The sequence below is a fragment of the Betta splendens genome, chromosome 4 (genome assembly GCF_900634795.4).
Source record: "Betta splendens chromosome 4, fBetSpl5.4, whole genome shotgun sequence".
NCBI classification, from domain to species: Eukaryota; Metazoa; Chordata; class Actinopteri; order Anabantiformes; family Osphronemidae; genus Betta; species Betta splendens.
This window is the reverse complement of record NC_040884.2, coordinates 13207020-13221868: the sequence shown is the minus strand read 5'-3', so window position 1 is coordinate 13221868 and position 14849 is coordinate 13207020. Positions and strand designations below refer to the sequence as shown.

Below are 14849 nucleotides of genomic sequence, written 5' to 3'. Positions count from 1 at the left end.
TGCGCTGGTGCTGCTGATGTTGCATAAGCTCGTTGCCCGACTGATCGATGCACAGTATTGACTTGTTAGGACCAGTATTTTTGGCTGACACCACTCGCTCGGTGTATTTTAGACAGGCCACGTCTTTCACACTCGTTTCCTGTCACTCGGTCCCAGATCCCAGCAGACGTCGTAAACACGAAGCACAGTCACCAAAATAAAACATCCTTCTTATCAGTCTCTATAAACACGTTACGTTAAGTTCCACCACAGTTAAAGTGGGAAGCTGCTTCGTGAGCGGATGCAGAGCTGCCTGCTTTGTGAAAGGACAGTGCACAAAAGTGTTGTTGTTTGCAGCCTCCCCCCATGGACAGCTGAGCACAGAGCAGCCTTCTATCTGCCATCATGTGGGCACAGCTCTGCTCTATAGCAGATTCAATGCTGTGTGCTGGGCTCTAACTGACTGAGGATCAGTGACAGCATGTCTTCCTTGCGTGTTGTATCTCACTTTGTCCTATTACTGCTAGAGCAACATCTAAAATACTCTCGTAGCAGTTTAGTAATTGCCCGTTTCTGCATAATGGCCAAAGCAGAGCAGCCTCTTCTGCATTATCCATAAACTGGATTCTGTCCAAACGTCAAGTCTGAATAACTGTCACTGAAATCTCCAACAGTTATTCATACAAGTCGACATAACTTGACTACAACATAACCATAACTGACTTTAATAGCTGAACAGCTGAGAGCCCAGAGTAATGTCTTACAGGACCGCCCGGGCGCCGCGCATCCCCGTTCTCCTCTCATCTCTCTTTATTTGGACTAATGTGGCAGCGGAGCTACGTGTTCAGTGAGTCAGCGGTCATTAGAGCGTGCAGACAGCACTCTGCCGGAGGCCACAGGAGCCAGCCAGTCTAATGATGGGGTCCTGAGCTCTCAGGACATCCTATAGCTCCATCTAATTAGCTTCTCTGGCCCCACCGATAGTCAAGTTCAGCTCTGGACTCTTCATTATCAAAGTGTGCTCCTCTGCTTCGACGCGGCAACAAGTTTCTGACTGACGCTCCCTTTCCTTTTTCCTTTTTGCTTTGAAACACTGATATGTGCACATCCGTCTGTTAGCCAGATATTTATATGTATATTTATGTGCCATGTAGCCGACTTATTCTTTGAGAGATGGAGAGACTCAGAGAGCTTAGATCCAGTCATCCTCCCCTGAGAGAGGCTGACAGAGCAGGAATGTAAACACAGCAGCTAAAGGCGCACACACACACACACACACACACACACACACACACACACACACACACACACACACACACACAGGTAGGTCTTTACAGAGTAAATAGTGTGGATCAGGACGATGCGTGTTCAGTGGCTGTAATCAAAGACTTTCACCTGGGAGGGAAACTCCAGCGTCTGTGTATCGAGACTTACAAGGCCACGCAGCGTTCCTCTCCCTCCCCTCCGTTTAACACCTTATCTCAACCTCTCGCTCTAAAATAGGATGCACTCATACAGGACCTGTCACATGGCAGCACCACCTCACATACTCTGCTCTGCACAGATGTGACCCCCGCTGACGGTCACAATCGTTCTACTGGTGCTTGGTGAATTTGCATGTGTTGTGATGCTTTGCCTTCGGTCTGTGGCTTTGTCATCTTGTGCACACTTTTGACTCCGCCCCAGTTGTCGTTGAATCCTTTGGGTTTGGTTTGATGTGGTGATGTGACTGTTGAGCCCCGGCGCTGCTGGTTTCAATATCATCTGTCACGATAGCAACTCTTCCATTTCACTTGCTATTAATGAGTGACGCTTGACAAAGTTGCTGACTGCAGTGTCCCAGAACCATCTGAACCTTGTTGAGGTCCCAGCTCCTTGTTCCTTCTCTGTTTGTCTTCAGTGCCTTTCATTTCTTCCCGAGGTGGATCAAGGGAAAAGAGGTACATGTAGAACTAGAGTCTACGCTAGAGTTTCCTCTCCAACAGGCAGCAGGCCTGGTTCCGGTCGTCAGTGGACACAGGGCTCTGGTCCAGTGCAGCCCGACCTTCTACCTGGTGTCCTCCTGTCATCTCACTGCTTTCTTCCACGCTGCCACCGGCACCAGGCGCTGGGCCAGAAGGTGCTAAACAGCATCTTAACCTGGTGTCTGAGCCTCCACTCATCCTTTATTCATTCCCATTAAAGGAGCATGAGAGTTGTTCTCTGCCTGTAGCCGCTCCTGCTTCCCCCTCCATTAAAAAGACAAACGACTGCAGTGTATCTACCTCGTCCTCCGTACATAAATACAGAGTGGGTGTGAATAAAATATGCATGATGGGTCCCTCCTGGTACTGGAGTCCAATTTGTGACAGACCCAGCGGTGATGCTGTATGAAGACAGTATAGGTGTTATATAAACAAATACTGTGTCCTCAGGTCTTTTTATTTGTTTCACTGCATTTACACAGAGAACACACACACACAGAAAAACCTCCAGTGGCGCCAGAGTCAGACAACCATTCACAAACACACAGGACCAAACAACATCGGCGTCTCACAGGTTTATAACCTCGTTGCAACAGTGAGGGTTTGGAAAACTGCTGAATAAAAGACAACAATCAGAATTAGCAGCTTATGGGAGGAGAGGGCCGAGATAAAGAACGATGAGGAAAACGGAGAAAAGTGCCACGCCAGCGAGTCCGCAGGGAGACGGACGGGAGGCAGCGTTTCTGCCCCGCTGGTGGAATTTTGAGCATGTTGGGGGCCGGGGGGGGGGGGGGGGGGGGGGGGGGGGGGGGGGGGTTGTGCTAGTAAGGTAAATTCAATATGAGACCGTCCTCCTCTTCCTCATCTGCAGCCCGGCACCTATAGCCTGCATCTCATTTCTTTGTTTTCTGTACGCGGTGTTTACACCAGCAGGCACACAACCGCGGCGCGCGTCTGTCTGCGCGGACACAGCAGCACTCCAGATGCAAGTGGACTCTGTGACGCGTGTAAACAGAAACACGCTGGCGGCTCCGCGTGCACACGGGCCTGCTGTGTGCTCGTACTGTACGGCTCACGTGGACCCGGGTCGTTACAGTAGCCGGCGTCTGTCCGTCACTGCGCTGCACAGGTTGATGTGATGCTAATCTGTAATCTGTGGGGCTTTGATGCCACCGCTGCTTATCAGCCACGTTTGTTTGACCAGGCTCGGGCGGATGATAATGCTGCATGATTAACCTTCGGTGGGGAAAAGCTCCACTTTATACCACCGCTGCTGTGCATGGGCCCAGGCTTTTATGGGCCACTGGCCCTTCAGTGAGTTGGCTGCTTGTTTTTGCTTCGGAGGAGTCAAATAGCACAATGCTGCATTTGGGGCTTAGCTTCCTTAATCATTGGTGCCTGTGAGTCGCAACATTTCCCTTTATTTTGTTGGATCAGCCATGAATGTGCTACGGGGTCGTCCGCCGTGACACCAGTGCCCCCGGGTCCTGGAAGCACAGCAGACAGTGGAGCCGTCGGTGGTGACATGCATGGCTCACATGGCGCCAAGTGCTTTTATTGGACAATAATGGTTGGCTGCCATGGATGACTTACAGGGACGCGCCCACAACCTTTAAGGGCTGAGAAGACGAGCTGGAAGCTTTTCCTCGTGAAAACCAGCACGACGAGGCTTCACACTAAGAGAGTGTGTGCTGCTCCTGGATGTGTGAGCGATTGTAGATCTAGATATCTAGAGCTGTAGTTAGCGGTAAAGCCTGCACATATTTATGATCGAGCTTCAGCAAAGCTTCAAAAGACGCATGTCTCTTCACGTGTGTAAAGTGGATTAATGAGCACCACTGAAGGAGTCAAACCTTGTAGTGAACGGATTAACCTACACACGCATCTCCATTACTTAACATTATACCATATATAAATGTTACATAACACAAGTCCAATAGTAACAGTCATTATGTTATTTCCAAAGACATGAAAATAAGAGAAAAGTGTGGACGAGATGAAACTCAGCTGGTGTGTTGGTCTCACCTGTTGCTCATCAGCTGCTTGTGCGAGTCACATGCTGTCTGGCATAATTCACAGCTAGCCTAGCTTCCTGTCAGAGCAGTCATCCTGTCTCCTCGGCCCTGGAAGTGTTGTGTCAGCTCTGTGATAGCCTCTTTTAAACTTCCCCTCGCCTGCGGAGCCTTACATGCGAAAGACACCGCAATCTGTCTGCAGTGGAGAAGGGGATGCAGGAGAGTTATGCAGTGATAAATCCAGGCTAATTATAAACAACACCGCTCATGGCTGTGTGAGCCACTGATGTCCAGTTGGAGACCTGGGAGGAAGCAGCTGTAGGTGGTGATTACTGCTCAGAGACTCCAAAATAAGCTCTCCTCCTCCCTGGCCGCTCGCTCCCCCCATTCTCTCTTTTCATCATCCAAGTGCAGGATTTAAGACATACATGCATGAAAAAGAAGGTGTGTGTGTGTGTGTGTGTGTGTGTGTGTGTGTGTGTGTGTGTGTGTGTGTGTGTGTGTGTGTGTGTGTGTGTGTGTGTGTGTGTGTGTATTTGTGCTTGCACCGTGAGAAGTAAGAACCAAAAAAACATATTTTCCTACATAGGTGAGGACATGTTGACAAAGGGAGGACATTTTGGCCGGTCCTCACTTCTTTGAAGGCCTGTTTGAGGGTTAAGATGTGATTTTAGGGCTGAGGTTAGAATGGAGTTTTGGTTTGGATTAGAGCAAAGGTTGGACGTCTGCCTTTAATTGTGATAGTTAGTAGTAGGGTAAGGGGCTAGGGAAGGCATTATGTCAATGGAGATCCTCACTTCAAGGATGCGTGTCTGTGTGATTGTGTGTGTGTGGCCATGTAAATAAAGTGACTAATGCACTCAGCTCATCAATATGGGCCACGCTGGGCTGAGCTCACATGGATCAACACGGGATGAATAACGTTAGCTATGACCACCCCTCACTCCACCCACATGTTCGCTGTGCTCCGGCTCCATCCATCACATGCTCAGGACTTTCACATACACTCCTGTTTATTAGAAGCCAACATGTGAAGTCCTTGGACAGAACTTTGTCTGTCTGTCTGTCTGTCTGTCTGTCTGTCTGTCTGTCTGTCTGTCTGTCTGTCTGTCTGTCTGTCTGTCTGTCTGTCTGTCTGTCTGTCTGTCTGTCTGTCTGTCTGTCTGTCTGTCTTCCCGTTTCCTGGCTGCTCCAAAGCTCATCACTGGAGTCAAACAGGAAGGTCAGTGAGCAGGGACACGCACTACCCAGTGGAATCCCCCTAAACTGCCTGACCGGTGTCAGAGAAACAAAGAGCGATCCTGAATGCTGAGCTATTATCTGCATAGATGACAGTTACGACCAGAAGTCGTCCTGGATGCGCTCTCCCAGTGCATCTACGTAGAAGTATTTGACAAGAAAAAGTGAACAGGCTGGATCCCAGAAAACATCTGGCTGTTTACTGCTGAATGACTTCAGACTACTGGTGACATCACATGGGTTAGTCCCGAGAGTCCAGTCCAATGACTGCAGCGTGCTTGGGTAATCAGAGTTCCACCCTGTTCGTCGCGCAGCAGAAACCCTGGTCTGGCCTCCATCGCTCAGCAGCCAGCGCCTGAGCGGAGAAGGGAGGAACACGGCTCAGCCGAGGCAACCAGAATGTGACGGCTGTAAAATAAACGGACTGCTTGAACGTAATTAGCCAATCACTTCCCGGTCGGACGCAACTGTTGATTCTTCTCCTGTTTGCTGTGATAAAACACGAGGTGCCTGAGGTCACGCAGCAGCAGAGTGTGACTCAACGCAGGCCTGTTCCCACACGGAGAGACCTGGGCCCATCGATCCCCCTCTGGACTGTCGATACTCCCCTTCGGATCCTGACACACTGAAGTAATGGTCTCCGAGGTTCTGTGGCAACCGGACACACGCCCACGCAGCGGCCCAGCGCCTCAAAGTGGGTCCATCGATACGTCGATGCGCGCTCCGTGCCTGCTGCATCAGCCGTTTGACTGATGGGAGCCATGTTGAGAGGAGCGCCAGCCGCGGCGCTGCCACGGCATTCGTCCACCCCTGTTTTTACGAATCGAACTTTCCGTATGAGTCAGCGTCAGGGCAGAGCGGACTGTGTTGAGCTGGCGGTGGGTTGGTGCGATGACCTTCTGCACGCTTTAGGTGAGGTCTTCCAACATGGGCAGAGCGCGGACTCTGCTTCTGGCCTGCTTTAGCGTGACAGATTTGTGGAGCTGGTCATTTAACAGCAGGCTAATGGTGTGAGCAGTGCCGGGTGACTGCAGTCGCCCCGGGGGGCGGCGTTGCGGGGAGAGGGGCTAACCTTCGCGATCACACGGGGAAAGGCCAGTTTGCCTCAGGAGATAGGGAGGAGGGGCTGCCGGTGGAGGACCGAGGTGACAAAAGGGCTTTTGTAGGCGCTAGTTTACGACGTTAACCCCTTTCTTTCCCCACTTCACATGAACAACAAGAAGCCACTGTGACAAGTGAGCAATAGCCCGAGGCGGCGCTTTGATTTTGCATTTTGTGTGTGTCAGGGGTTGTTCAGGACATTTCGCCTGGGGAGTCTTGTGACAGTGCTGACATTCTGCAGAGAAAGTGGTCAGCTGTTGTCAAAATGCCACAAATGGGAGGAAGAGGAATTAGCGAACAGTGGATTGTCAGCATGAATCGGGGAGGTGTGCTGATGGCTACAAACCTGCAGCTCCTGGAAAATGGCACAAACACAAAGCAAGAGGCCGCCTGGGCTGTTTCTGCACCTCCACCTGTGTGTGTTTCAGGTGGAACCAGGGCCCATAGCTGACATTTATTAAAGCAAAAGTAGGTGTTGTCTAATAATAATCCTCTCTGCAGCCGCCGTCATCTCCGGCCTCTGCTCTCCTCGCTGTCTGTCGCTTGCTGACACTCCCTCCCTGGGGCAGGCATCAGTTCAGATCAGCGTCACACGTGACAGGCCGCCTTTGTCTTTTTAAGCCATTAGCAGTTCCTCCTCACCCACCTCGCCCCCGCGTCGCGTTCACGTGCCCTCTGAACAACGGACCGCGGTGGCGGCGGCGACGGCGCTCATGTTGGACCGGCGCTGGTCCTGATACGTCTGCGGTTAAGCAGCATTTAATGAGCTTTTCCAGTTGGAGGGTTGTTTGGCACCGTACCTCCCTCCACTTCATGGGCTGGTGTAACTCTCCCTGCTCTGTTCGCTCCCACACTAAACTGTCAAGCCTAATACAGGCAGGAATGTCCAGTCACCTGCTCCTAAAATGCAACAGCCCGGCGCTACACGAACCTGATTTAGACTCAAGCAGACGCGGGCTGCATGTGGAGACGCGGGTCTCTTAGGTCCACGGGCCTAGAACTCGTGGTTGTGTTGTATTTTCTCCAGAGGAGCCCGGTTGTAGCCACGGCTCAGGCGTCCGACCCGCGAGGAGCTGGGACACAGCTCAGGTCGCGCTGTGAAATTGGATTCTGCTCACTCACAACATGTGGAACAGATGCAACAATGTGGCCTCCTGTTGATGATAAACGATTAGCACAGCCCCGGGTGCGTTTGCCCGTCGCGCGCGCGGCGGAAGCGCTGCGGAGGCGCCTCCAACATCTGTGGAGACGTAAGGACATGTAGGAAGCGCCGCTGTGTCAATAATCACAACATGACTGCATTTAAGCACGCTGAATACCTTCAGGCAGCCACGCTAATAATATCCTCACAGAGGCTCCACTCAAAATGTCAGTGGTAGACACAGAGGAGAAGAACGCCATTACACCAGTGTGCAGCCTTCAGGAGCGATCAGCGTGCAGCTGCAGCCTGAATGGAGTGTGACAGCAGAGGTGACAGGGACGCCTCATTTCGCCTGCGCCTCACCAATAGGAGCTGACGGAAGCTAACACAACACCAGCCAGCTTGTCTGGAGCCGCACACGCGCCGTAACTGGAGGGAAACAACTGTTTATCCAGCCGGCGCGGGGGCCTAAATATTTGTGCTGCTGCTTTCGCCTAGCAGGTGATTTCCAGCGTAGTCATCTGTGAATAATGTCGGGCCCGGTGCATGGTCGAGTCATTTATAAAAACTGTAGCGGATCAACTGTAGAAACTTCAAAACGCCTGGAGGTGAGAGAGAAGGTGGCTGCCGGATGCATGACTGCAGGCTTTTTGGGCTTACCAGAATCAGCAGCAGATGTTTCCTCCTCACCTCTTTTCACTCGCCCTGCTCACCCACGTTCTATTTCACTTCTTAGTCACCTGCCTCCGCCGCACAGGCCAGTGGTGGGAACCTGCTGAGTGCTGGAGAGGAGGGAGGCACAGTCCAGAGATGCTGGAAGTGGGCAGCGCCAGGCGCCAACCTGCAGAACACACACACACACACACACACACACACACACACACACACACACACACACACACACACACACACACACACACACACACACACACTTCACTTAGGTGTAGTAGTGTTATGGCGCTGGACGAGGCTGTCTCACCTCCAACATAAACACGGCTGGGAGACTAGTGTAAACTCGGTGGCCAGTGTGTGCGATCGCACCCTCGGTCTCCACCGGCCCACCTGGCCTTATTTAGAAGAGCTGAGAGGAGCCGCAGAAGCCTCCTCAGCCCTGGACACCATCACTGTGGGACTGCAGGGTACGGGGAAGCCCACCTGTGAGGCTGTCAGGTCAAACACTCAAGTGCCACCATGCAGTGGCCTCCATTAGCATTAGCGCTAGCGTGGAGAAAGGCCCGCGGAGGTTTGTTAGCTTAGCATCGTCAGGGGAACGGGTTCTGTCTACAGTTTGTGTGTGATAAACACAGTTCTACACAGGCAAACAGAACTTCAGCCACTAGTAAGGGAAGTTTCACCTCGTTGACCAGCAACTGTGGGTGGGACTGCGAGGAGACGTCTCCTGGACCCCAGTGCCCCCCACAAGCGACCGTGGGAGGATTTATTGTCATTTGTTACAACCTGCCTGCGCTGGTGAGGCTCAGACCGAGGCGCCGTGTAAACAGGCTAAACATGAAAAGCCCCAGGTCTTGCTTTGTTATCAACCCGTGCGTTGACCTTCCTGACGCCGTGGGAGGAAGGCTGTTGTTTCAATCAAACCCGCGGCGCTCACCACGGCCCTGAACGCGGCGCCTCACCTTGAGGCGGCATACTTGGGGCTTTTGAACCGCACGGCTGTGTTTTACTTGGGTCTGAGCTGGGTTTTTTTGGAGCGGCTGCTTTCCCTGAGAAGCGGCAGACTGTGCGACGGCAGGGTCGGCGCTCTGGGAGGATGCCTGTGGTGGTTTCACCCCTGCCTGCCTGGCCCTGAGCGCTGGAGGAGATAAGTGAGGGCGTCTGTACCAGGGCTAAATATAGAGAAAGGAGAGAAGCGGTGGCGGCAGCAGACAAAGCGCTGGTGCGGCCCATAATGAGTCAGCGTGTCTAATCACAAGCAGAACGACATCAGACTCACAATGTGTCAGTCACTTGACTGAAATTAAAGCGCAGCCTTTGATCTGTCTCTTTAAGAGTCCAACGCAGGCCAAGTGTTTTGGTTGGACATTCCAGACATACCTCCTCCTCCTCTGCTACGGGCCCGCCGGCCTGCCCGTCATACGTAAAGGCCCCTTATAGGCTGTAAATCAAGATAAAAACATGCTGCAGACACTAATGTGTTTGTTCACAGACTGTGTGTTTCTCTGTGTCCCCACATTAAACAAGTCACTCACACCTCGTGGGCCTCCGGGCAGAGATGGCTCCCTCCCACAGAGCCTCCGATGCTATGCTGCCGTCGCTATCTGGCACGGAGCACCGCCGCGGCCACGCTAGCGTGCCGCGCGAGCGCTAGCGTCTCCAGCTGAGTATCTGACGGTGACGAGGGGCACGTGGGCAGTTCAGCCACTGGGGCCTTTTCCCCCCCGACCTCCGTCCGGAGCCCTGTTTTCCCAGGTGTTCATGCTAGGAGGCAAAACTTCCCGAAGTAACTTGTTTACCTCCTCCACCTACCCGTGCTCTTCCTCTCACGTGCGTAGGAGTTGTCCTCCTGTTGTGTGCTAGCATGCTAGCGCTAATGAGGCCAGCTGTCCAAACGCTCGGCCAGCAGGGACCGCAGCCTTTGTTGACGCTAGGTGTTGGAACGCACACTTTTGTTTCCACTTCTCCAACCATTTGGCGCAGGAAGTGCGACCCCCCCCCCGCCGCCACCCGGCCCGTCCCAGCTCCCCGAAGGCGTCCCGCTCCGCGTTGCCACCTCCTGTCCGCTCACACCAGCACGTCGACGGCCTCTGCGTTGCCTTTGTTCCCGCCGACCTCAGCTCCACACCTGAGTGGCCGTGGCCCCAAACAGCCTACCAGCCATAAAGTAGTTCAGTGGTTTCAATTTGTGGCTGACAGAGAATAGGAGGCAGGAGCAGGCCGAGAGGGAGAGGAGGTGTAGACGGGAAAAAGCCAAGGGAGGAGCATTCGGAATGCATTCATTTTTGCTTCAACGCGGCTAAAGTGTTCTTCGGATACGGTGTTGGCTCGGCGGCTGTGGGAGGTAGTCAGGAGGCTGTGACTGGCAGGTGAGCAGAGCTCCGCATGCACGTCCAGGGCTCATCTAATACCTGAGCTCCGCATCACCGGACGCCGCAGCCATCCACCCGTCGCCTGAGCTAAGTATTAGTGAAACGCGGTGTCCGAGAGAGAACACGGTGTGAATAGGACGAGCTCTCCCGATGAACCCGCTAGGATTTCGCAGCTGCTGCGCGGCGGCATTGACCTGACAAACCTCACCAAATAACAGCGCTTCTCCCTCCGCCCCCGCGCCTCCTTCATCCACCCCCCTCACCTGAACCTCACACGTCTACCGAGTCTGTGTGAATCCCAGCCGGTTGTAATGACCTGCACTGTGCACTGGGAGAAATGAAAACAATTCTCTTTGATTGAAACGGGGCCTGTGATTCCGCCGACCGGCAACATTAGCAGCCACTTCAGACAGGGGTGAGGGAGCGGGTGGGGGCGGGGGTGACTGGAGGTAGAGAAAAGGAAGCGTTCAGGTGCTTTGTATTCAGCCATGAATGCAGGCGGTGCATGCGTGGCAGCGCCGCGCAGCGTGTGATGCCGCAGCCCGAGCCTCTGCTGACTGGGCTGCTCTCACCGGAGAATTGATTTGGCCTCTGAGAGGATCTGTAGCTCTCTCAGAGGAACAGAGGGATGGGGGAGGGAATGCAGGAGTGGGTGGAAGCAGCACAGGTGGAAGGGAGAGATGGAGGAGCGGACTGGAAATGAAAAGAAGACACGGGGACAGAGATCTCAGGAACACGTCCTCCCCCCAATAACCCTCTGGGCCGCCTGCCTCTGGGTGCTTCAGCCCATAATACGCCTGACCGGGTCACACGTCTCCCACACAACACGCGCACCACTTAAACCGCCAATGGAATCATCTCACATGTGTTTGTAAAGGCTGAAAGTGTGAGTTTTCTCTGCTGCTCATGTTTCTTGTTCCGCAGCAGATTTGTATGTTTTTCTATATGCGGCGTCTTTAACAGCCTCCGTTCCCTTTGCTGCTTCACGTTCCCCACGGGGCTTCGTGGAGGTTTCATCTAATCTACTGGAGCTCAGTGTTTCATTAGTGTTTCTACAGTAGTTAACGACACCCTCGCCACTCAACCATTTCCCTCACATTTCACCTCCGTGACTCTTTAGTGTTCAGTACTAAGAAATCGCATATAGAGAATATCCAGAGCAGCCATCTGAACCTCTGCTCCCTGTCCCCCTGCAGTGACCACCTACAGCACCGTGGTGGAGGCCGCCTCAGACTCCGATGACGAGGACAAGCTGCACATCGTGGAGGAGGAAGGCAGCCTGGCGGACAGGGCCGACTGCGACAGCACCCTGCAGGACGACGAGAGCCCCAGGGAGCAGTGCTGGGACCGAGGTGAGGCCAGAAGCCCGTCACTGTTATGGGCACACTGGACCCAAAACATAAAACTTCCTGCCGTCAGTTTGAACTTAAACTTCAGAGGTCATCAGAGGTGTCTGTTTGGGTATCGCATTAATTCCACCACCAAAAAAGTTAATTGTGAAGCAAATTTATTGGTCTTTGAGAGCTTAAATCCTTCATTTTGATTCCACCAAACGTGATGCAGGCTAAGTTAACATCTGTGCGCCGTTACGTATCAGGCTTTGTCTCATTGAAAAGCGCAGAGTGCAAGGAAACAGGGACTACACACTGCGGGTTCCCAACTATGGCAGGAAGCACGGTACGAAACAAAGACAATGAACAGAGGGGAGGCCTTCACAAACAGCCCAAGGAGCCAGCCGAGAGCTTTATGGCACTGGTGGGCATTGGAGGGGCTGCCGTGACCTGCTTTTTACCCCAGTGACATCAGCTCACACACAGGAAGGACTGATGTCAGACCCCCCCTTCTGCCAAAACACAATAGCAGGTGGTGAAGGATGTTGGACCTGGGCCCCTGTGCTCCTGCGCTGATACGGCATTTACCAAGTAGGAGTGTGATGCAAAGCGGGCCCATACGTGGCTGAGGTAACCTTCATTTGATGTGATTCCTCACAAGTTACCGCCTTGAGACACCTCAAGGGCTCCACCCTTGTGCGTGATCGGGGATATTTGCCTCTGCGTTCAGTCGCCTCCTACATCAAGCAACGCGTTTGGAGCAACTGGGGACTGGGCCGATGAAACGCGGGGAAAGCCTCTTATCATTGGTCCCTCCCCGAGCTGGTTTCACTGGTGAGAACAGAGCGGTGACCACCACCCACTAATCTTCTCGTCAGCGGAGCCCAGTTCGCTTCAAATTAAAGCCCTGACACCGCGTCTCCTGAGACGACTGCCTTCCAAAAGCAAATAGTGGTTTTCAGCGCTCTGCCACCTCGCGCCTTTACACTGACTCATTCCCTTGATTACACGGCACCAGGCTCCCCTGTTTGCTGTCTTCACTCATTCACTGCTAAATAATTATGCAGCGCTGTTGCAGTAAAGTGCAGCCTCCTCTGCTCCACGTCCAGGGGAGGGTGGAGGACCGGGCCGAGCTGGGAGGCTTAGCTCCTGGATCCGATGAGTCTTATCTCCACCATTTATTTCTATGACTCATTCCTGGTGCTAACACTGTTCCTCTTCTTCCACTCACTAGTCTTTTATCAGGCCCTTTTTCTCTTATTTGGACAGTGTTTCCTGTCATGTTCTCAAACACAACACATGACACAGGTGTGACACAGGTATACTCATGATCCTAAAACCCTAAAGATGTGAGAACAACACACTGACTGGCGGGTTTTGAACTTACTGAAACAATGGGCTGGAGTTTTAATGATGAGCTGGCTGGATGTTTAACGCCTGATGGACTCTTGAGCTGCACTGAAGCCGCCAAATAGCGGTGAAGGATCTCGAGCACAATGAAACTCAGCGCCGGTCTGACCCACTGTGGTGTTTTATTAGAGCTGGAGAAATGAAGCGAGTGCCGCAGGGACTCGACACACAGCAACACCTACATTCCTGTGCGCTGTATTTCATGGTGCGACGTTACGACCGAGCCACCCCTCAGCACAGGAAAGGCAGAATCTCCAGGGAGCTCGGAGGATTGTCCAGTATAAACGTTTGATAGCACCGAGCCACAGATAAGCAAATCGTACCAGATTTGGAAATACCTCACAGCTACTCTCCAACCTTCCTCCTGTTGATAGGAGATAAATGGAACTTCTTAACCAATGGTTGTGGAGCCTCTGAGCTGCTTATCGCTGGTGTCTCTCCCATTCCAGATAGAATCTATAAACGGGTCTGGATGCACGACCACAGGAAGGAGCGGGGCAAAGTTCAGCCAGGCCAGGAAATGCATTTTGGGACAGCGCTGTATCGTGTTGCATAGATATGGAAGATGATGATGAGACAGAGAACAGGAGAGGGAGGTTCTAATGCATAAAGAACCAAAACGACAAGCCCCGCTACAACCTGGGGCTTTTTCTACCGATTTTCCATGTGTGCAGCGGTGCGTTCAAATACCTGCGTCAGCGCATAAATGGCCTGTGTGATGTTTCATGTCAGGGGAGCAGCCTGAAAACGCAGCGCCGCCTCAGCGAGGCTGTGAACTCTCCTGGCCTCTCGCTGCACTTAACAAAGAGCTGAGAGAGACAAAGACACGGAAAACAGCAGCTTGTCACACCTTCGCGCCACAGACCCCAGCTGGGACTGTGTGTTTGTTGGATGCTACCTTTGAGCAGGGATCAGGGAGGAACCATTGTCAGCACTTTCCCTCAGTCAACACACGTTTTAGCCACCGTCAACACAAATGTGAAAACATATGTCACATCTATCTTAGTATCTCACCAAATCCTCCTTACTCTAATCTAAAGTATTTGACGATGTCTGAGGATGTTGGAAATGTGGCTAATGTGTTTCCGGGTCTTACTGGAGCTGCTGGGATCTTGGAGAATAGCTGACGAGCTCCTAATGTTTTCTTTACTGTGGGACCAGAATTTCACAACTTGTTGATTCCAGCTTTATATGCACACACACACACCCACACACACCCACGCACACACACGCACGCACGCACACACACACACACACACACACACACACACACACACACACACACACACACACACACACACACACACTGTGCTATCTCTCACAGGCCAATAGTCTTTAATAACCATAGCAACAAATGACTGCTCTCAGATTGTTAAGGTGCACCAGAGGAAGCCAAGCAGGGCTGTGTGTCAGAGCTCTGGTATTCACTGACTCCACACTACACCTGTTCCCATCTCAGAGGAGAACACAGCTGGTCCCGTCTTTCACCACAAACAACTCTCAAATCTCCAATAAGCAGGGCCTAAAACATTTGCTGAGGAAACTCCCCCACAGTGTCCGCAGCAGCCCCAGTCTGCTCCTAGGTAATGATGCACAGAAGAACACTAAGGTTGTAATGCAGGAAT

The 14849-nt window shown here is 52.6% G+C and overlaps 1 protein-coding gene across 1 annotated transcript in view; it reads left to right on the top strand.

The window, feature by feature from the left end:
- zeb1b (zinc finger E-box binding homeobox 1b) overlaps positions 1 to 14849 on the top strand; it is a 34371-nt gene that overhangs the window by 10873 nt on the left and 8649 nt on the right. Inside the window, exon 2 of the mRNA XM_029147091.3 lies at positions 11680 to 11835. Within this exon, the coding sequence (XP_029002924.1) occupies positions 11680 to 11835 (156 nt within the window). The remainder of the gene's footprint in view (positions 1 to 11679; positions 11836 to 14849) is intronic.